A 22,528-nucleotide genomic window follows, 5' to 3' on the forward strand; every position below is an offset into this window, starting at 1 on the left:
AAGCCCTATTCTACAAAGTTGGGTCATAGAGGCTTACTTTTAGTTTTCCTTTGCTCTTTTCTTTCAGGTGTCCTTCACACATCTGTAGTCCTTCTCACAGAAATGTGTGAGCGCAGCCCAGATATGCTTGCACATTTCAGAAAGGTAGGTGCCATTCTGTATGCCTAAGCCTTTCTTGATTGGAAAGTGATTTCCTGAAAAGTAAATGATTTTATCACTTACAACTTTCTTTTGAAAGCAAGCTATGGAGCTGAATAATGGATTTAACTAGCCCTGCTGTGTTGTAGGGCTGGAAGCCAGATTTAGGTATATAAGAACTGGCATTAATACAGTATTTTCCTTTTCCAAGAGAATTCTTTTCTTGTTGGCAGACATAGTAAGTGTTTTATTTGCTGTTTTCACATTGAGTCAGGAAATGTAACCTGAGGTCACATTACAAGTAGTTTTTTTTTTAAAGGCAGATAGTTTTCTTTGTTTTAAAGGTGAAAACTGCAAACCAAAATTTGATTTTTTTTTTTTTTTTAAATTACCCAATGTTCACTTTAAGCCATTGACTCCTGTGATGGAAGTCCTACCTTTTCTTTCTTTCTTTTTTTAAATAGATGGACACAATACCTTTATTTTATTTACTTATCTATCTATCTGTTTATCTATTTACTTATGTGGTGCTGAGGATTGAACCCAGTGCCTTACATGTGCTAGGCAAGCGCTCTACCACCGAGCTACAACCCCAGCCCTGAAGTCCTAGCTTTCTTAAGTTCCCCCCTTCCTTCTTTACTAGCATTTTAAAGTGGACAGTGTTATTTCTATACTTCATTTAGAAGGCAGTAGGCAGGAAGACTCAAAGAAAGTTTGTTCTTTGAGTAATTACATGTATTTAATTTCTTTTATAGGATGCTGATCCCTCCATGAATGGGGCTCATTTTGCATTTTAGATGTAATAGCAAGGGCTGGGGATGTGGCTCAAGAGGTAGCGCGCTCGCCTGGCATGCGTGCGGCCCGGGTTTGATCCTCAGCACCAAATACCAACAAAGATGTTGTGTCCGCCAAGAACTAAAAAATAAATATTAAAAATTCTCTCTCTCTCAAAAAAAAAAAGATGTAATAGCAGATTTTTTTTTTATTTTTTATTTTTTGCTTTTCCTCCCCTTTAGATGTTCATGTCTTGATAAATTATTGTAAAATAGTATGAGACCCGTATCTGTCCCTAATGCTTGCTTTATATGTTTTGTTCCTGTTGTCTGTTTGGAATCCTGCTGTATGTTAGAATGAAAAGGTAAGAATTAACACTCTTTTAGATGGTGCATGCTGGCATTAGGTCCTTAGAAGCTTTTGTGTATCCATCCACAGATGTGGCTTTTAAATTATACTAATGCTGAAGCTGTGCTTAATACTGTGGATTATTTGTTCTAGTGTTTTTTGCTAACTCCCCAGTCCAGTTTTCGTCTTGTCATTTAAACTCCTGACTCCAGAGTCAGCCTTGGATTTCAGTTGCAGCCTTTCTTGAATTGTATGTCCTCTCCTCTGCCTTTCCTTGATCTATACTTGAGAAACTTTGAACGGTTTCCTGGTCACTTTGGTGATAGCAATTCCAGATCAGTCTGGAGCCTGGACACAAAACATTGCTTCTATTTGCATTAGATATTTTAGAGCCATGTGTGGGTAACCTCATACTTTAAAAAGCTCTGAGAATGCTACTGAGCTTTCACTTCAGACTTAGAGATTTTATTTTCTTCTTACCTGGACATAATCTTGCCTAGATGTTTGGAATATTAAAAGGATTTAGAGGTACAGTAGGTGGGCACCAACTGATTTTCATGGCTGCAGCCTTACCCTTTGTCATTTTATTTTGTTTGTCCTGTCATCAGTTTTAGTAACTTGTATTTTTGTCTGAAATTAAATCTGAATTACAAGAATTTGTATGCTGAACATCTAGACATTTGTGCTTTCTGTCCCAGGGTAATCGTATGTGATGTGCTGGCCTTATGTTAATAAAACAGTTTAGTAGCCCAAGGAAAAAGGACTTCTCCAAGAACTAAACCAGATTTGAAAAGTAATTAGGGTTATGTATAGTACTAAAAAATAGAAAAGCAGACCTTTGGGAAGTATGCAAGGTGAGCTGCTTATCTCTACACAGTTTTCCCACAGTTGACAGATTTAAAGAGGATTTGTTTAGAATTTACACATCTCCATTGTTTAATCTTGTCTTATTCTTGAAGTTGTCCGAATTAGAGTTTTGATTAGGTGACTTAATGACTCACTAAATTCTGAGGTATTATGGCCAAACTTACTTAAATTTACAGAGATTGTGTTCTCTTGCATTTAGAAGTGGTCTTAATGTTTTGAGTGCATGCCTTGAGTATAGGTTGGATTTTTATTTTAATTTCAGCCCTCTTTGAAGCTTGAAGAGTATTGAGGGAACAGAGTCTAATTACAATGTGAAAAAAATAAAATTGAGTTATAGCAAAGTTGGAACTATTTAGATAGACTACAAAAAGATGTAGTGTGTTTCACTTTGGATACTTCTTTATTCAATTTTAGGCCAATAGAGTTGTTTACATAAGTTGAGTTTTTAGTTGGAGATAGGGAAGTTGATTGTGGTGAACCTTTTGGAGTAGAGTTTTAACATCAAGTAATTATCAACAGAAGTGAAATGCATGTCAATATATAAAGAAAGCATCTATTAAATTCAGTGTGGCAATAACATTGCCTCTTCTATGTGTCATGACTCTAATGGACAAGGGAGCACCTCACCATTAGGAATGTGTAGTCTCATTGATAAAATAAAAAACAGGCCACAAAGAAATGTGTATAGATAAGTGCTGATATTAAGTTGCAACGAAGTTGTGTCATGTGAATTAAGAAGAGGGAGGGGAAATTATTTATAACTTTGTATTTTCTTAAGGCAAAAGGTATATTTTCTTCATGTGTTATTTCACTTAGTTAATGTTGATGGCTTTGGTATTTCCTGTTTGTTGCAAGAGGACATAACTAGCTCTAAGTTTTCTCTTTTTGAGGTGGTAGGCTTTAAGGCCGTAATTTTAATAAGATAACCAGTTATATTTTGTTGTGATAGCATTTTATATTCAAATATTTGAATGGATAAAAAAGCAGACCTTTGGGAAGTATCTAACATTTTTTGCCAACCATATGTGTCAGGTTGTACAGAAGTAAAAATGCAGTGTACAGGCATATGTTTTACTTGATTCCTATGGGCTTTCGGATCCATCATTATTTGTAATATCTTTGCATATTTAACTCTGGAGTAAAAAAGTCTGGTTTGTTTTATTTTGACAAAATACATATTATTTCTTGAGTTTTTGGCCTAAGTACTCCACTTTATATTTTTCAAACATTAATATAGCACCATATTTGTATCAATAGAATTTCCTGGACTCAGACCCTTGCATCCTTTTTTGAACCAAAGGACTTGCTTATTCAAGAGAAATTCTTAGGTATTCACTGTTTTGTCTTTGTTTGTTTTTGATGCATCTCTCTTTTCTGCAGCTTGTGCCCCAATTAGTTCGTATTCTAAAGAACCTCATCATGTCCGGATATTCCCCAGAACATGATGTTTCTGGTATCAGTGACCCCTTTTTGCAGGTGAGGTTGATAAAACATTTTGAATAAATATCATGTGAACTTAATATATTTTGAATAGGCTATTTTCTTCCCCTTAAATTTGTATTGGGTAGAAATTAGATAATTAAGCTAACTATATTAATGAACAGGGACACAGTTCTTCATTTTATTACTTTAATAGAATAAAACTACAATTTTAATAGTCAGAATTATTCACTACTTAGACACTTGAATCAACATAATATGTCTGCAAGTGGTATCCTTTAGCTGTGGAGCAGTGAAGAATGGGTTGTCTAAGAACTTCATTAGGCATAGAGGCATATGGATAGTTTCTCTAAAAATAGTGTTTAAAATTCTTCTGACTTAGTATTTTTGATGGGGTCTAAGACTTAATTTCAACAATTTGAATTTCATACCAATTTAAGATTTCTTTGTGCCAGGCATAATTTATTGATCCTTGCTATATTTTGCATATTAGGTACGAATTTTGCGGTTATTAAGAATTTTAGGACGAAATGATGATGACTCAAGTGAAGCTATGAATGACATATTAGCACAGGTGAGTAGACCCAACTTGAATTGTATGAAAAACTCATTTTCATCTAGCAGGAAGTGGAATGATTGTGATTACTATATGAGGCAACTTTGTTTTCTCATTGGTGGCCATAATCACAAAATAGCTCATTGCCTCTGGATAGTTTCTGGAAATGTTGTTTTCTCACTTTTGTACCATACTCTGTCTTTTCAGGTTGCCACTAATACAGAGACTAGTAAAAATGTAGGAAATGCTATTCTCTATGAAACGGTTTTGACTATCATGGATATTAAATCAGAGAGTGGACTGCGAGTAAGTCTGAAATATTTTTTGCCCTAAACATTTTATTTAGATTGATTATCTAGGAACTGGATTCCATTTGGAATTAGACTTAAGGAAGAGATTTTGTAAAAATGCATAATGCTGTGTTTTTGGCATGTGAATTATCATTCCCATTGAAGGCTTACCATTGATAATAGTCTGGAAGACTTAGGTATAGTTAGATATTTTGAGATTGTAAATACAAAGAAACATTTCAGAATAAACTTTTACTAGAACCACAATTTCAAACAAGACATATTTGAATAGATTTGTTTTTATTTTTAAGGAATGGACAAATAGAGTAAGCAATACTAAAGGTACACAGGGAAGAAAATGTTTGTCTTGTAGCTTTCATGTGTGTAGCCTGTCAGTTCTTCCAGAAGGAAATGCTGGTAGTATTTTCTATTGTATGTTTAGACATTTTATCCATATTTAAATGTGTCTATGCATGCATTTTTCTTCTCTCCACTTTAATAAACTCTTTATTTCAAATAATTTTAGACTTACAGTTGCAAAAATATTTCACAGTTCTAATATACACTATGTCCTTCACCCAGGATGTTTCAAGTTAAGACCTTGCAAAATTATAGCATAATTATCAAGACTGAGAAACTAATAAATATTAATACTATACTACTAATTAAATTATAAACTTTATTAATGTTTCACTAATTTTTCTACTGATGTTTATTTTTTGTTCTAGGAGCCAGTCCATTATCACACATTGCACTTAATTGTCTTTTTTCCGTAGTTTCCTCTAATCTTTGACAGTTTCTCAGTTTTTCTTTGTTTCACGAATTTGACTTTTGAAAAGTACTGATAAGTTACCTTGTAGAATATGCCTCAATTTGAATCTTTCTGATATTTTTTGGTAATTTTGTAGAGTAAGATTATGCTTTTTTTGGCAAAACTATTACAAAAATGATGTCCCCTTCTCATTTGATTGTATCAGGAAATGCATACATATATATTGTGTGTGTGTATATATATATATGTTATATAAAATATATTTGTGAGGTTAATATATTTTATGATCATTGATCATTTGGTTAAGGTGGTGATTGCTGGGTTCTCCTCACTGTAAAGTTACTGTTTTTTCCTTGTAATTAAGAATATTTGGGGGGGAAACACTTGGAAACTGTAAATTTTCTGTTTACAGACTTTTGCCCATCAGTTTTGATACCCATCTGGGGATCTTGCTTGCAGTAATATGAAGATAGTGTTTTAATGGTAGTTTTCTATATCCTTCATTTTTTCCTTTATTAAATAATTGGAGTTCTGTAAAGAGAAGTTGTCCCTTCTCCCAAATGTATTTATTAATTCAGTCATTTATTTATTAATATTAGAGTTGATAACCCAAAGCCTTAAAAGAAACAGATTTACTAACCAGAATATAGTATCTTTACAATAGCCAGTCATATCACCAAAGCAACTTGGGTTAAGTTTTTTCCTTCTTTTCAGACAGGATTGTAACATATCTTGGGTATTGCCCTATGTCTTACTTTGTTCAGCTCACATTATTTTGTAGTTCATTCCATATTGATGTCTGGAGACCAGTCTTATTTTTTGTTCTGAATTGTGATAAAATATATGTAACATAAAATTTACTATTTTTAAATGTATATAGTTTATTGGCATTAATACCTTTGTGTACCTTGTACTACCATTTTCCCCCAGAACTTCTTATCATTTTCCCAAACTCTGTCTTCATTAAACAATAACTGTTTATTCTATACTGCCTCAAATCCCTGGCATCTACCTTTCTGTTTTTTTGCTCTGTGAATTTGATTACTTCAGGTACCTCTGAAAAGATATGGGGGGGAAAAGTGTTTTCTAGCTCCTCTTACATATTTCTCAACACTTAATTTTTTTTTTTTTTTTTGGTACTGGGGATTGAATTTAGGGGCACTCAACCACTGAGCCACATCCCCAGCCCTATTTTATAATTTATTGAGAGACAGGGCCTCACTGTGTTGCTTAGTGCTTCGCCGTTGCTGAGGCTGGCTTTGAACTCGAAATCCTCCGTCTGAGCCTCTGGTGCCTCTGGGATTACATGCGTGTGCCACCTACCTGGCTCAACATTTAATTTTTGACACCAGATGTGTAGGAATGTTACTCATACAATGAGTGATTCTCCAGCAGATACTACTTGAATGTCTTCCACTTTAATTTACTTCTTGCAATGTCACTTGGAGGTAGCATCATATCCCACAGGATAAGGGTAAAGTCTCACAATACTATGTCCCGTTTCATATGCCAATCACAAGTGTGGATGACCTATGCTTTAACTAAACATCTGTAAATCTAGGTTCTCATATCATCCCTACTCTTGTTTGAATAATTTACTAGAGTATCTCAGAACAAAGGGAAACATTTTACTTAGGTATATCAATTTGTTATAAAGGATATTGAAAAGGCTACAGGTGGGAGAGATTTATAAGGGAAGATATGTGGGAATGATTGGGGGCTTCTCTGCTTTCTACATGTATGATGCTCTTCAGGAAATTCTTATGTGTTTATCTGTCCAGAAACTCCTAGGAACCCTGTCCTTTTGAGTTTTTATGGAGGCCTCATTATGTAGGCACACTTAATTAGATCACTGGCAGTTGGTCATCAGCATGACCTTTAGCACCCCTGCCATCCCTAGAGCCTGGGCATGAGACTGAACACTCCAACGCTGGGGTTTCTATGGCAAACCAACCCTACCTTGAGGTTATCTAGGAGCCTATTAAAAATCACTTCACTAGAACTAAAGGTGTTACCATGACCCAATAAATTCCAAGGGATTTAGGAGTTGTGTTCCAGGCAATGAGGACAAAGACCAAATATATTTTACAATGTCATAATATTTTATGTAGGTGTAATCATAATAGTATTTGTTCTTTTCTATTTATTTTATTTCACTTAGCTTGATATCTTTAAGGCTATCCTTGCTGTACCTTGTGTCTGAATTCATTATTTTTAATGACTGCTTAGGATTCCATTGTATAGCTGTGTTAGTAGTATATTTAGCAGATTTGCTAATAATGCACATTTAGGATGTCTCCCATCATTGTGATATGCTGGTAGTGCTGCAACAGACTTTTATACGTATGTACAATTGTTTGTCAGATAAATTCCTAGAATTGAATTTTTTACTTTTTCTGGTATTGGTAATAATTCAACCCAGGGTGTGCTCTATCACTGAGCTACATCTCCAGCCCTTTTTATTTTGGGATTGCATCTCACTAAGTTAAAGGCGCTGTCCTTGAACTTGAGTCCTTCTTGCCTAAGCCTCCTGAGTAACTGGAATTATAGGTGTGCAACACTGCACCTGCCTTAGAATTGAAATTGTTGAAGCAGAGGACTTTGGTTTTTCTTTTCCTTTTTTAAAATCTCAATTGGTTTTATTTTTATTTTTTATTCTAGAATTTGGAAACATTTCACGAGAATAAGTGTTTCCTAGATTTTAATTTTAAATATTTATAATTATTGCCAGGTTGTTCTCCAAAGGGACCATACCAATGATATTTTTCTATGAACAATATTAAAACCTTAAAACTGAATCTTCCAACAGCTACTGTTGAAATAGAATATGATTTTTAAGAGTTTACCCTTAGATATATTTGTTCTAGTAGTCTATAGGTACAAACTGTCACTTTTAAATAATTTGGTCCCCCACCAGGGACCAAGAAGTGATCCTTTAGTATTAGGAAACAATGTAAATGTTTCAATTTTCTAGATTTTTAACTTTTGCTTTTTTTTTTTTAGGTTTTAGCCATAAATATCCTGGGTCGTTTCTTATTGAACAATGACAAAAATATTAGGTAAGTCTACTGAAAAATATCTTGTATTGAGTATTACAACTCAGTATTTTCAAGAGTGCCTTTGCTGAAGATTATATAGGTATTATGCAATATATGTAGAATTTCATAACCTTTAGTTTGATCTTAAAACTAACATTTTGTAAATAATTTGAAGGTTTTCTTTATGGTTTTAATTTTTACTCCTATTCATAAGTCAGTAGTCAGCAAACTTTCTGTAAAGGGTCATATGGATGTATTTTGGACTTTTTGGGCTACAGGGTCTCTGTAGCAATTGTTCAACTCTGTCCTTTAGCAAGAAAGTAATCATAAATCATATATGAATAGTGAGTATGGCTGTGTTCTATAAAAATTGATTTACAAAAATAGTAGAAGACTTGATTTTTGCAGGTGGGCTATAGTTTGTTGACCCCTGCTCTAAATTAGTAAGAAAAGTACATTTTCAGATTTGTAAATCTGGAACATCTTTGAGAAATCTAGCTGGTTTTTGAATTGATCAATATTATCTTTATTTAGTTATTTTCATGTATATATAGTTTGCTTGCTATTTTTTTCCAATCAGGAAAGATTTTTCTTTCTAATAATCTTAAGCAGGAGAAGATGTAGAAATAAACATTGTGGCACCTTGAATTGTCTTCTCCTAAAAGAATTTTTAAGCACTTGCATCTTAAACCTCAAATTTTTTATAGAGTCAGTTTGGGTACCACCATTAAATAAAAGCAGAGAAAACTCAAATGATAAAATTAAAATAACATCCTCTTGCATTTTGGGGGTAAGGCAGCTTTTAAAGGTATATAAAGGTATAGGTGCTTATTTTGTTTTAGTGTTTTGGAAGATTTTGAAAGAGTTAAGTTGATTACTTTTAGAAATTTAACTTTGACTTTGAAAGCAAATCTAAATCCAAAGCTTTTCCTGGTTGCCACTATAGATTATGCTGTCTTTTATGCCTTTAAAAATGTTATCTTTATACTCATTAACTCTGTCTTTACTTTTAAATATTTTACAATATGAGCTTGCCCTTATCCATTAAGTCATCTTTGTCATCATTTAGGCAAAGGAAAATTTTGCATTTTAACTGTTATTCTGCAACTTTGTTTCATCCAGATATGTAGCTCTGACATCTTTGTTGAAGACTGTGCAGACAGATCATAATGCAGTACAGAGGCACAGAAGCACAATTGTGGACTGTCTAAAAGATTTGGATGTCTCAATAAAACGGTAACAAACTGAGACTCTCAGTTCAGTGTTTTTGTTAAATAAAGTGAGAGAAACTGGTTATTGATATTCTATGCCCCCCTACATACAAGAGTTCTGAGAGAGTGTTGACATTTTATGTTTTTAGTCATTGTGTTCAGAAATAAACTCTCTGTAGAGTGAATCCTTTTTTTTAGGCATTTAGGTCAATTTAGGAGACCAATAGGAAATACTTAAGTGCACACTGAAGTTGTCTTTGATTCTTTGATAGATATAACAGTACAGATAAGTTGTCAAAAGTTTACTTAATACAGATACTGTGCTTTGTGTGTTGGAGGATGAAAATAAGGAGTGATCCATCGGCTAAGTGTCTTACACGATGCTGAAACTCAAATTGCTGACAGCACACATTTTTCACAGTATTTATGACCTAGCATACTGGAGGTAGCTTTGTTTCTTACATCTAGGAATGACTGTTAGGCAGCCAGTAGCACTGTCAAAATGCATAAATCTCTTCTCTCAAGAATGAATGATGTACTCTGCTGGTTTTCCTCTTAGAAAACCTAGCCATAGTTATCATTGAAAAAATTTTGGTTATATGTTCAAATACAGAATAAAGAAGTTGTAAAACGATCTTTGAAACCATTCGGTTAACAAAATGTTTGATAACGAATTTCTTTTGTTTGTACAAATCAGGGTCTAAGTTCTTGGACAATCTAAAGATAAGATCTAAACTCGGAATACTAACTTTCATTTAATGCTTTGCAAAAGATTTTATTTTTTGGTACTGGGGACTGAACCCAGGGGTATCTTACACTGACCTGCATCCCCAGCCCTTTTTAAATTTTGAGATAGGGCCTTGCTGATTGCTGAGGCTGCCCTCAAACTTGTAATCCCTCTTGCATCAGCTGCCCAAGTCACTGGGGTTACAAGCATGTACCACCATGTCCAGCTTGTATAGGAGATATTATATAATTTTTTTTTCGTGTGTGTGGTGCTGGGGATTGAACCTAGGGCCTTGTGCATGCAAGGCAGGAACTCTACCAACTGAGCTATATCCCCAGCCCTTGTATAGGATTTTATAAGCACATTCTCAGTTGGTTCTCAGAGGAAGCCAGTGAGAGAGGTTAGACAATTACTTCCTACCCCCCAGTTAGTTAAAATATAGTAGTTAAAATATAGTCCTGACCAGATCAAATTATTTACCCTGAACCTTAACATTTGTAAGGGGCAGTCCTGCGAATAGAAATAAAGCCTTCTGACTCTTATTTTATTGTTTTTCTATAGCTTATTACTGGGCTTTGAATTTCAAAACTAAAACCTTTGTCTCTTTGACAGGATATAGAACAATAAGAGCTTAGACTCTGGAGCTAGACCTGCCTCATTTTAAATGCTGGTTCTACGCTGACAGTGTGGGTCAAATTACTTAGCCATTCAGTGCCTCAGTTGCCTCGCATGTAAAATGCAGACAGAGGAGTACCTACTTTGTAGGATTATATAGGATTGATTGAATTAATATATATAAATTAAGTATTAGAGCAAGTTGCATTTTAGGATTGAGGTTTTGCTTGTATGAAAGTATTATGAAATTATCAAATAGTTATTTTTTGAAAATCAATATATTTGGAGTATTTAATTTTTTTACCCAATATGAAAAAATACATGTAGTATTTTGGTATGTTAAATATTTTTAATTTTGCATTTGTTACCAAATTTGATAGGCATTTATAGGTAATCTTATTTGCAGTCATAGCACATGCTTGTTTCCTCTTTAAGGCCCTCATTTTCCCTTTCAGTTTGTTTTAATTTTACATATATCTTGATGTAAATGGTGTTATATCTTCTAAAAGTATAATGTGGTGAGTGAATATATCATATTTTAAGGAATAATGCAAAGACATAATTACTATTGGGTAATGATTTTGTTGCCTCTCTTTTTCAGCCTCTTGGGTATTATGAATTTCAGTTTTATGGACTAGATTGTTGAACCCAAAACTGCATTTTTGGTCATCAATAAAGTATTTCTCAGGGATTTTTGAAGAAAAGTGTTTAATTAAGATTCAGAATATCAGAACTAAATTAGATTACATAAGAATAAACCTCCTTGGTTACCTTGCTTGTAAGATTGGGCTCACAAGATTATACAAGAACATTAGCACATATGTCAGCACTTGGTGTTCTGGGACATCATACCTGGGACTTTTTTTCATTTCCACTGTAAATATCATAATTTTTTTTTTAATTTGCCCTTCTGCAAGGCGTGCAATGGAATTGAGTTTTGCCCTCGTAAATGGGAATAATATCCGAGGCATGATGAAGGAATTACTTTATTTTCTGGATTCCTGTGAGCCAGAATTTAAGGCAGACTGTGCATCTGGAATCTTTCTTGCTGCAGAAAAGTAAGATTTTATTTTTACTTTTGTTGGTAAAAGGTGCTTTGAACTTATTTTAAAATTAATTAATTTATTTTAATTAGGTATACATGACCTCAGAATGCATTTTGATTCATTGTACACAATTGCAGCACAACTTTACATATCTGTGGTTGTACATGATGTAGCGTCACACTGTAGGTGCAGTCATAAATGTACATGTAATGATGTCCATCTCATTCCACCATCTTTCTTGCCCCCATTCGCCCTCCTTCCACTCTGTCCCCTCCCTCCCCTTTCCTCAGTCAAAGTTATTCCATTTTTCCCATGCCTCCCCTCTCCCCATTATGGATCAGCATCCACTTATCAGAGAAAACATTTAGCCTTTGGTTTTTTGTGATTGACTTACTTTGCTTAGGATGATATTTCTCCAACCCCATCCATTTACTTGAAAATGCCATAATTTTATTCTCTTTTAATGATGAGTAATGTTCCACTGTGTATATATACCACAGTTTCTTTATCCATTCATCTATTGAAGGGCATCTAGGTTGTTTCCACAGTTTAGCTATTGTGAATTGAGCTGCTATGAACATTGATGTGGCTGCGTTACTATAGTATGCTGATTTTAAGTCCTTTGGGTATAGACCGAGAGTGGGATAGCTGGGTCAAATGATGGTTCCATTCCGTTTTCTAAGGAATCTTCATACTGCTTTCCAGATTGCTTGCACCAGTTTGCAGTCCCACCAATAATGTATGAGTGTGTATTTTCCTCCATATCCTCACTAACATTTATTGTTGTCTATATTCTTGATAACTGCCATTCTGACTGGCATGAGATGAAATCTTAGTTTGATTTGCATTTCTCTAATTACTAGAAATGTTGAACATTTTTTCATATAATTGTTGATTGAATGTATATCTTCTGAGAAGTGTGTGTTCAGCTCCTTAGCACATTTATCAATTGGGTTGTTTGTTTTTTTTGGTGTTAAGTTTTTTGAGTTCTTTATATATCCTGGAGATTAGTGTTCTATCTGATGTATGTGGCAAAAATTTGCTCCCCAAATGTAGGCTCTGTTCATATCATTGATTGTTTCTTTTGCTTAGAAGAAGTTTTTTAGTTTGAGTCCATCCCATTTATTAATTCTTGATTTTATTTCTTGCGCTTTAGGAGTCTTGTTAAGGAAGTCAGGGCCTAATCCAACATGAAGATTTGGGCCTGCTTTTTCTTTTATTAGGCAGAGAGTCTCTGGATTAATTCCTAGGTCCTTGATCCACTTTGAGTTGAGTTTTGTGCATGGTGAGAGATAGGGATTCATTTTCATTTTGCTGCATGTGGATTTCCAATCTCCCAGCACCATTTGTTGAATAGGCTATCTTTTCTCCAATGTTTGTTTTTGGTGCCTTTGTCTAGTATGAGATAACTGTATTTATGTGGGTTTGTCTCTGTGTTTTCTATTCTGTACCATTGGTCTATATGTCTATTTTGGTGCCAATACCATGCTGTTTTGTTACTATAGCTTTGTAGTATAGTTTAAGGTCTGGCATTGTGAAGCCTCCTGTTTCACTCTTCTTGCTAAATATTGCTTTGGCTATTCTAGGTCTCTTATTTTTCCAAGTGAATTTCATGATTGCTTTTTCTATTTCTATAAGGAATGCCTTTGGGATTTTGATTGGGATTGCATTGAATATGTATAGTGCTCTTGGTAGTATGACCATTTTGACAATATTAATTTTGCGTGTCCAAGAGCATGGGAGATCTTTCCATCTTCTTAAGTCTTCTTCAGTTTCTTTCTTTAGTGTTTTGTTGTTTTTATTGTAGAGGTCTTTCACCTCTTGTTAATTTGATTCCCAGATATTATTTTTTTGAGGCTATTATGAATGGGATAGTTTTCCTAAGTTCTCTTTAAGAGGATTCATCACTGATATATAGAAATGCATTTGATTTATGGGTGTTGATTTTATGTCCTGCTACTTTGCTGAATTCATTAATTAATTCTAGAAGTTTTCTGGTGGAGTTTTTTGGATCCTCTAAGTATAGAATGGTGTTGTCAGTAAATAATGATAGATTTAGTTATTCTTTTCCTATCCATATCACTTTAATGGTTTTCCTCTGTCTAATTCCTCTGGCTAGAGTTTGAAGGACTATGTTGAATAGAAGTGGTGAAAGAGGGCATCCCTGTCTTGTTTTAGTTTTTAGAAGGAATGCCTTTAATGTTTCTCCATTTAGAATGTTGCTGGCCTTAGGTTTAGCATAGATTGCTTTTACAATGTTGAGTTATGTTCCTACTATCCCTAGTTTTTCTAGTGTTTTGAACATTAAAGGGTGCTGTATTTTGTCAAAAGCTTTCTCTGCATCAATTGATATAATCATATGATTCTTATTATGTCTTTAAGTCTATTGATATGATGAATTATATTTATTGATTTCCATATGTCTCTTCATCAATTGATATAATCATTTATTATGTCTTTAAGTCTATTGATGTGATGAATTATATTTATTGATTTCCATATGTTGAATCACCTTGCTGCCTTGGAACTTTTTGAAAGCATGTTTAAAATATGGGGGAAATACTATAATCATTTTGGCTAAAAAATATAACATTTATTTCAGGCTGCTAATCTTAAAGTTAAGTATAAGAAAATCATTATAGCCAACAGTTAAGCATGTTTGCCAAAACCAAGCAACATCCCACCTTTACAAAATCAATTCAACTCTTAATCTATTCTTCAACCTCTCATCTATGAGGTTATTGCTTGAAGAGAATGGAAGAGTTATATAGCATCTGAATTGAAGTTTGTGTAGAACTTGAAGGAGGAAGTACCCCAAGATTTTATCAGTATGGGTATTCTTTCTCTTTTTCCACCCTAAATTTAAGGGAATAAGTTCACAGTCCTAGTGTTTTCTGGGTCTGGGGAAAGTTCTTTTTCTTTTTTGTTCTTTATTCCTCCTGCTCTGACTGTATATGGTTTGTTTTCTGAGAAACTGAGACAAAGTCCCATTTTTCAGCCTAGATACTGCTGTTGCAGTCTTATGGGAAACATTTGAGTTTGATTGTATTTCATCATCCTTCAAAATGACAAATGCTGCTAGGTTCGATGATAAAATGTCTCCAAATATAATCACTTAACCAGGGAACCTAGAACAGACTGTAGGGGCAGGATTTTCAAAAGTCACTAAATACAGTATAGTTTACCAGTTTCAATTTTTTTACTTGTGCCATTGCTTTCTCAGGTATGCACCTTCCAAACGGTGGCATATAGACACAATTATGCGTGTTCTAACAACCGTAAGTAGCCTTTTCATTCATCCTTTACTAAGTGATGGAGTGGACTGAGAAATGAGGTAGACAGCCCTTGTTCGCCTGGAACTTAGATGCTAGTAGGAGAGATTGGAAATTTGTGGGGAAATATATAATATAATATTGGGAAGGGATAAATGCTATGGGAAAAATGCTATAGAAAAATAAAAAAGTCCAAGTGCACTAAAAAGTACATATAAAAGTGTTCATCGCAATCTTGTTTATATAGGGACAAACTAGAAACCACTAGTAATTCCCAAAGAGGAATTGGTTAATTATGAAACATCAGTAGGATGCAATGATACCCATCACAATCTTGTTTATATAGGGATAAACTAGAAACCACTAGTAATTCCCAAAGAGGAATTGGTTAATTATGAAACATCAGTAGGATGCAATGATACCATTAAAATTATGATTTAGATGTATTTATTTCATGGAATTCTATCTGGGGCATGGTAGTTTCTAGTTTGTCTAGAGTAGCTGGGTGCAGTGGTGTATGCCTGTAATCCTAGCAACTGGGAGACTGCAGGAAAAGGACTGTAAGGACTGTGGCTGGAATAAATATCCAATGATTATGGTATATAATTCAAAGCCAGCCTCAGCAACTCTGTGAGGCTCTAAGCAACTTAACCAAGACCCTGTCTCAAAGTAAAAATAAATGAATAAAAAGGGTTGGGGATGTAGCTCACTAGTTAAGCACCCCTGGGTTACTAGTTAAGCACCCCTGGGTTCAATCCCTGATACTAAAAAAAACCCCAAACATTAAAAAAACAAAAAATCTCACTCTGGTTTGCCTATCATAAATTAATTTTTTAGAAGGTTAAAAGTTAATAAGAGGGGCTGGGGTTGTGGCTTAGTGGTATAGAGTGCTTGCCTACCAAGGGTGAGGCATTGGGTTTGATTCTCAGTAGTGCATATAAATAAATAAAAAATAAAAGCCCGTCAACAACTATAAAATATTAAAAAGTTAATAAGATATTTTAAATAAACTTGTTTTCTCCATGACAATTTTTGTAAGGCCTAGAAGAAAAGGAAAATTAGAGCTTTTTAAAATGTTTATGAAAATGTAAAACTTTTTTTTAAAATACTGCTTTTCTTTTTCATTTGACTTGCATTCTCTTCTTTTTTTATTTTTTATTTTATTTTTTAGTTGTAGGTAGACAATACGTTTATTTATTTATCTTTATGTGGTGCTGAGGCTTGAACCCAGTGCCTCACACATGCTTGGTGAGTGCTCTACCACTGAGCCACAACCCCAGCCCCTGCATTCTCTTCTTAAGATCATACTGTATTTTTTTCTTTTGCCTGTATTGCATTGATTTTTGAATGTTGAACCAACCTATGTGACTGGAATAAATATCCCATGATTATGGTATATAATTCATTATGTACATTGTGGGGTTTGATTTGTTAATATTTTGTTGAAGATTTTTGTACCCATGTTCCTCAGAGATACTGGTCTACTAATTTTCTTGTAATGTCTTCTTTGACCCCTGTGTTATTTAGATGTGTGCTGTTTTAATCTTCAAATGTTTGGGAATTTTCCAGGTTTTTTTTTTTTTTTTTTTTCGTTTTCATTACTGGTACCTAGTTTAATGCCATTGTAGTCTAAGAACATACTTTATATGATTTCTATTATTTAAATTTGTTGATTTTTTTTTTTCTTTTATGGCCTAGAATGTGATTTCTCTTTGTTTCAATAGGAATTTGGGAAGCTGTTTCCTGCTGATTGATGTTTGTGTAGTAATTTGTAATTGTTATTTAGATCATACTGATGCTTTATCTTACTTAAAAGCACTTTGCTACTGGGCGCTGTGGTGTACTCCTGTAATCCCAGCTGCTTGGGAGGCTGAGGCAGGAGGATTTTGAGTTCAAAGCCAGCCTCAGCAATTTAGTGCAACCCTAAGCAACTTAGTTAGACCCTGTCTCTAAATACAATACAAAAAGGGCTTTGGATGTGGCTCAGTGGTTAAATGTCTCTGGGCTCAATCCCTGGTACCAAAATCAAACAAACAAAAAACCCCAAAAAACAAACAAATAAAAAACAACAGAAAAGCTCTTTGTTGTCTGGGGTTCTGGATTGGTGGTAGAGCACTTGCTTAGCATGTGTGAGGCACTGGGTTTGATCCTCAGCACCACATAAAAAAAAGGCACTTTGTTTTTTCTAGTTAGGGAAGAATGTAAATATCCAGGTCTCATCACACATTACCTTTTTCTTTTCTTTCTTTCTCTCTTTTTCAAAAGCTTCTCACTTTGTTTTTGATCATTTTTCGAAACTTTTCCCATCTTTGTGTTTCTTAACTGGAGTAAGCACTCTGATCAGCTAGATCCACCCCCCCCCCCCCAAAAAAAAAATACACAATTAGACCTGGTCTCAGTCTTACAAGTCAGCTTTGCTATTTTGTTCAGTAATGGGCCATTGACCAAGGGTGGTAATATTAGGCATGTCACTGTTTGTATGTCCTACAAAGCCTGTTATAATGCTGTAATAAGCCCAAGGTATATTTTCCCAATAGGTTAAATGGTTTTCTTTGTTCCATGATTGCAAATACTATCTCAAATTCTAATAGTTAAGAGAACATTAAATTGAGCAAATTAAAAAGGTGGGTGGGCGATGGAGGATGAATAATTAAATACAAATATCTTCCATTCCTAGGACTATGATTGATTGTATAAGATTTGTAAATAGTTTATAAAGGACATTTTGATATTTTAAATATAAACTTGTTTTTAAAAACTTAACATGCCCTTTTGCAATGTTCAGAGCTGCCCCTGTTTCCTGTGACATTTACTTTGCACATATGATTCAGACACCAGTGTTGGGAACTTATAATAAGTGACAGGTAGTTGTAATTAAGTTCCTAGTTAATGTCTTAAATTTTTGAAATTTTAGGTCTTTCTTGAAATTTTGAAACTTTATGTTTTGCTTTTAATTTGGAACAAGAGATGATTTTTTAAAAATTAAAATCTAACAACATATTTTAAAGTAAGGCTTTGAATTTTAAGCTGCATGTAGACCTGAGAATTGGAATCTGGCTTATTGGAGGGTGGTTTTTAATAGTGCTTTTTTCAATAACATTTGGTAAAACATTTGGTAAAACATTTGTTACCATTGCTCTGTGTTTCTAAGCGTAACTCTGAATTTCCTTTTAGGCAGGAAGTTATGTTCGTGATGATGCAGTGCCCAATTTGATCCAGTTAATAACCAATAGTGTGGAGATGCATGCCTACACTGTTCAGCGCTTGTACAAAGCAATTCTTGGTGATTATTCTCAAGTAAGTACTTCATTTGCCATTGTTTATACTTGGAAAGAATTACAGTTTTGTTTTTCTGTATTCCACTGTTACTAACACTCTAGATGTGTTCAGTTTTGACCTTTTGATTAGATGATGAATTTGCATTAAGTGTTTTTGGAAAAATTAAAGTCCTGACTTTCTTTTGACAGCAACCTTTGGTACAAGTAGCTGCATGGTGTATAGGTGAATATGGTGATCTTCTTGTATCTGGCCAATGTGAAGAGGAAGAGCCTATTCAGGTACCTCTTGTCACTCTTGATTAAGGAGGGGAAAAAACAGGTTTAATGGGAGTTGATTTTGATTTCTTGAAAAGTTTGTAAAGAAGTAATAATGGAACTACACTGGGAAATGTGCCAGTTTTGAAGACAGAACTTACTGGAGTGTTGAGATTTAAAAACCATTTTACTGGGGCTGGGGATGTACCTCAGTAGTAGAGTGTGTATAGCCTTGGGTTTAGTTCCGACCACCAAAACCAAAACTTAGGTTTCCATTTTCTTTTACATCAAAGGATTTTATTTTCTGGAGTACTAGGGATTGAACCCAGGTACTGAGCTACATCTCCAGCCCGTTTTGATTTTTTTTTAGACAGGTTCTTGCTAAGTTGCTTAGGTGCTTGCTAAATTGCTGATGCTGGCCTTGAACTTGTGATCCTCCTGCCTCAGCCTCTAGGGTTGCTGAGATTACAGGAGTGTGCCACCACACCTGGAAAAGACTGATTTTTATATATAGATGAACACAGTACCTTTATTTTATTTATTTACTTTTATGCGGCGCTGAGGATCGAACCCAATGCCTCACACATGCTAGCCAAGCGCTCTACCACTGAGCCTCAGCCCCAGCCCAAAGGACTGACTTTTGAGAAAATTGTGGCAATAGTTCTTTAATTCTTTGTATCTTTTACTTGTCTTCCTCTATGTTTGCCACTTAAAATTATAATGTGCCCCAGTGGTCTTTCTTCTGATTGAGCGCTCTTAAGGCAAGCGCTCTTATCACTGAGCCCCAGCCCCAGCCTCCTCATTCTGATTGATGGAACAGCTTGACAGTTACCCTGGCAAAGTACAGGTTGTGTTTGAGACTTTTTGTTTTTTGGGAGAGGTGGTGGTGGGGTGGAGTGGGGTGGGTATTGGGGATTGAACCCATGGATGTTTACCACTAAGGTGCATCCCAGACCATTTTATTTTTTATTTTGAGACAGGGTCTCACTAAGTTGCTTAGGGCCTCACAAGTTGCTGAGGCTGGCTTTGAACTCTTGATTCCCCTGCCTTATGCTCCCAAGTCACTGGGATTATGGGTGGGTGCCATAATGCCTAGATAGAGGCTTTTAAAATGATGGGCAGCATCCTTTGACTTGATCATTAGATTTAAGCATTTATTCTTACCATTCATTTGTGTGGTCTTTTTAAATTTTTTTCTTTTCAATCCACAGGTAACAGAGGATGAAGTGTTGGATATTTTAGAAAGTGTCCTAATCTCTAATATGTCCACCTCTGTAACACGAGGTTATGCCCTCACTGCCATTATGAAGCTTTCTACTCGTTTCACCTGTACTGTAAAGTGAGTATTGAGGAAAAGTAGGGTGAATAGATACTTTTATAATTTTTAGAAATTTTAATATAGAAAATTTTAAGCATAGACAAAAGCATAGAGAAGGTAAAATGAGTTTGCCTGTACTTATTATCCCACACCCACAATGATTAATTTCATCTGTACTTTGCTCTCTTCATTTCCCCAACCTCATTCCTCCCCACATCTTTTTTTTTTTTTTTGAAGAGAGAGTGAGAGAGAGAGAGAGAGAGAGAGAGAGAGAGAGAGAGAGAGAGAGAGAATTTTTAATATTTATTTTTTATTTCTCGGCGGACACAACATCTTTGTTGGTATGTGGTGCTAAGGATCGAACCCGGGCCGCATGCATGCCAGGCGAGCGCGCTACCGCTTGAGCCACATCCCCAGCCCCCCTCCCCACATCTTTTAAAATATTTTTTTAGTTGTAAGTGAACACAATACCTTTATTTTATTTTTATGTGGTGCTGATGATCGAACCCCAGTGCCTCACGCGTGCCAGGCGAGTGCTCTTATCACTGAGCCACAACCCCAGCCCCCTCATTCTCTTTTTTAAAAAATGTCTTATTTTTTTTTGTAGTTATAGATGGACAGCATGCCTTTATTTTATTTGTTTATTTTTATGTGGTGCTGAGGATCGAACCCAGTGCCTCACACATGCAAGGGAAGCACTCTTGACACTGAGCTACAGCCTAACCCCCTCATTCCCTTTTGAAGCTTATTTATTTATTTATTTATTTATTTTAATCAGATTTGTGGGCTGGGGCTGTGGCTTAGTGGTAGACCACTCACAAGGGTTAGGCATGGGGTTCCATTCTAGCACCATATAAAAACAAATAAAGGCATTGAGAACATATACTACAACAACAACAACAACAACAACACACACAAAAAAAAGAATATCGGATTTGTAATCTTTTTTCTTTTTTAAAGTAGAGAATTTATTTCCCTATATAAGGATTTTTGACTTACAATATTTTGAGATGTCTGAATCAGAATAGAATCACAAGTATTAGGGTGATTAAATCTTTACAATCTGTTTTTGGCTTTTTGAATAAAAGTTGATTCTTGGGTCAGTTTTCCAGCCAAGCATATTTAAAGCAAACTTAGTTCTCCTAGACTTTCTGCTTCAGTTTTTATTGTAAGATCTTGTAAGAAATAGTATTTATTTTTGATTTACTCTTTAAATTGTGAACCAAGAATTTGAGGTTAGCATTTGGATGCTAAAAGCTTATTATTAAAGAAGATAATGGACAGTATAAGTTTCTTTTGGGGTAAAGTAATAATTGGTACTTTTATGTAGATTTTAGGGTATGAGATATATATCAGCCAGAAAGCTAACTTTACAATTAAAATATATTGGGCTGGGGATGTGGCTCAAGCGGTAGCGCGCTCGCCTGGCATGCATGCGGCCCGGGTTCGATCCTCAGCACCACATACCAACAAAGATGTTGTGTCCGCCGAGAACTAAAAAATAAATATTAAAAATTCTCTCTCTCTCTCTCTCACTCTCTCTCTCTCTCTCCTCTTTCACTCTCTCTTTAAAAAAAAAATAAAAAAAAATAAAATAAAATATATAATGAATGGTGAGTATTGATTGGATGAATAAAGATAAAAGTATTTTGTTTTTGAAAAATTACGTAAATTAAGAAAATAGTATTTTGAAATTTTAACCAGAAAACTGGTGAGTCACTCTTTTTTCTTTTTCATGAATTTTTGAGTGTTTGATATCATGTGTTATTTTATCCTGCAGCCGAATTAAGAAAGTGGTTTCCATCTACGGAAGCAGCATTGATGTAGAGCTCCAGCAGAGGGCAGTAGAATATAATGCACTTTTTAAGAAATATGACCATATGAGGTAAGCAAAAGAAAATAAGCAATGTTATGTGCATCTTAGCATCCTAAATAAGTTGTCACAATAATCCCTAAGAGAGACTCATTCCTTTTGCAGTCCATAAGTGGGCCTACCAACCCTAATTAATTCTCATTGCTTGGCTCCTTCTTTTGTTCTGCCCCTAGTCTCTAAAGAAATGAATTAACAGTATTCTTTCATTCTGTTGCAACTCCCCTGTCCTTTTTAGGTTTGTAAAGTTGGCAACATTTTCCATTTTATTTGGTTAATTAGTGGGGGTTGTATTGCTTTCAAGAGAAATAATCTCATGCATATCCCATTACTATTAACATTTTGGTATTTGCCATTTTTTTTTTCCATTACAGAGTGTCTACTTTTTTTTTTCCCCTTGGACAGTACTGGGGATTGAGTGCAGGACCTTGTGCATAAGCACTGTACCCTGAGCTATATGCCCAGTCCCCTTTTAAATTTTATTTTGAGACAGGGATTCCCTGAGTTATACAAGCTGGCCTTGACTTTGCTAACCGCTTGCCTCTGTCTTCTGAATAGCTAGATTACAGGGATGCGCCACCGCCATGCCTGGCTATATCCACCTATTGATTTATCTTTTTTTCATCTCAGTCTCTCTACCATTGAAATACATGTTTTGGTATTTAGTTGAACAGTTTATTTATGCATAGTTTCTTGCCTGCCCTTAATCTATT

General features: G+C 34.8%; 1 protein-coding gene across 2 annotated transcripts in view; it reads left to right on the top strand.

Annotated features, from left to right (window-relative positions):
• Positions 1 to 22,528, top strand: part of AP1G1 (adaptor related protein complex 1 subunit gamma 1) — a gene marked incomplete at its 5' end in the record, with an annotated part of 85,117 nt that overhangs the window by 46,630 nt on the left and 15,959 nt on the right. For both annotated transcript variants that reach the window (XM_081273902.1, XM_081273901.1), the window contains 12 exons: positions 68 to 144; positions 3,508 to 3,603; positions 4,061 to 4,141; positions 4,331 to 4,429; positions 8,189 to 8,244; positions 9,346 to 9,459; positions 11,694 to 11,834; positions 15,046 to 15,100; positions 18,269 to 18,391; positions 18,562 to 18,651; positions 19,839 to 19,966; positions 21,726 to 21,830. In XM_081273902.1, the coding sequence (XP_081130028.1) occupies positions 68 to 144; positions 3,508 to 3,603; positions 4,061 to 4,141; positions 4,331 to 4,429; positions 8,189 to 8,244; positions 9,346 to 9,459; positions 11,694 to 11,834; positions 15,046 to 15,100; positions 18,269 to 18,391; positions 18,562 to 18,651; positions 19,839 to 19,966; positions 21,726 to 21,830 (1,165 nt within the window). The remainder of the gene's footprint in view (positions 1 to 67; positions 145 to 3,507; positions 3,604 to 4,060; positions 4,142 to 4,330; positions 4,430 to 8,188; positions 8,245 to 9,345; positions 9,460 to 11,693; positions 11,835 to 15,045; positions 15,101 to 18,268; positions 18,392 to 18,561; positions 18,652 to 19,838; positions 19,967 to 21,725; positions 21,831 to 22,528) is intronic.

This window comes from Spermophilus citellus (genome assembly GCF_964194105.1).
Source record: "Spermophilus citellus genome assembly, chromosome: 18".
Classification (NCBI taxonomy): domain Eukaryota; kingdom Metazoa; phylum Chordata; class Mammalia; order Rodentia; family Sciuridae; genus Spermophilus; species Spermophilus citellus.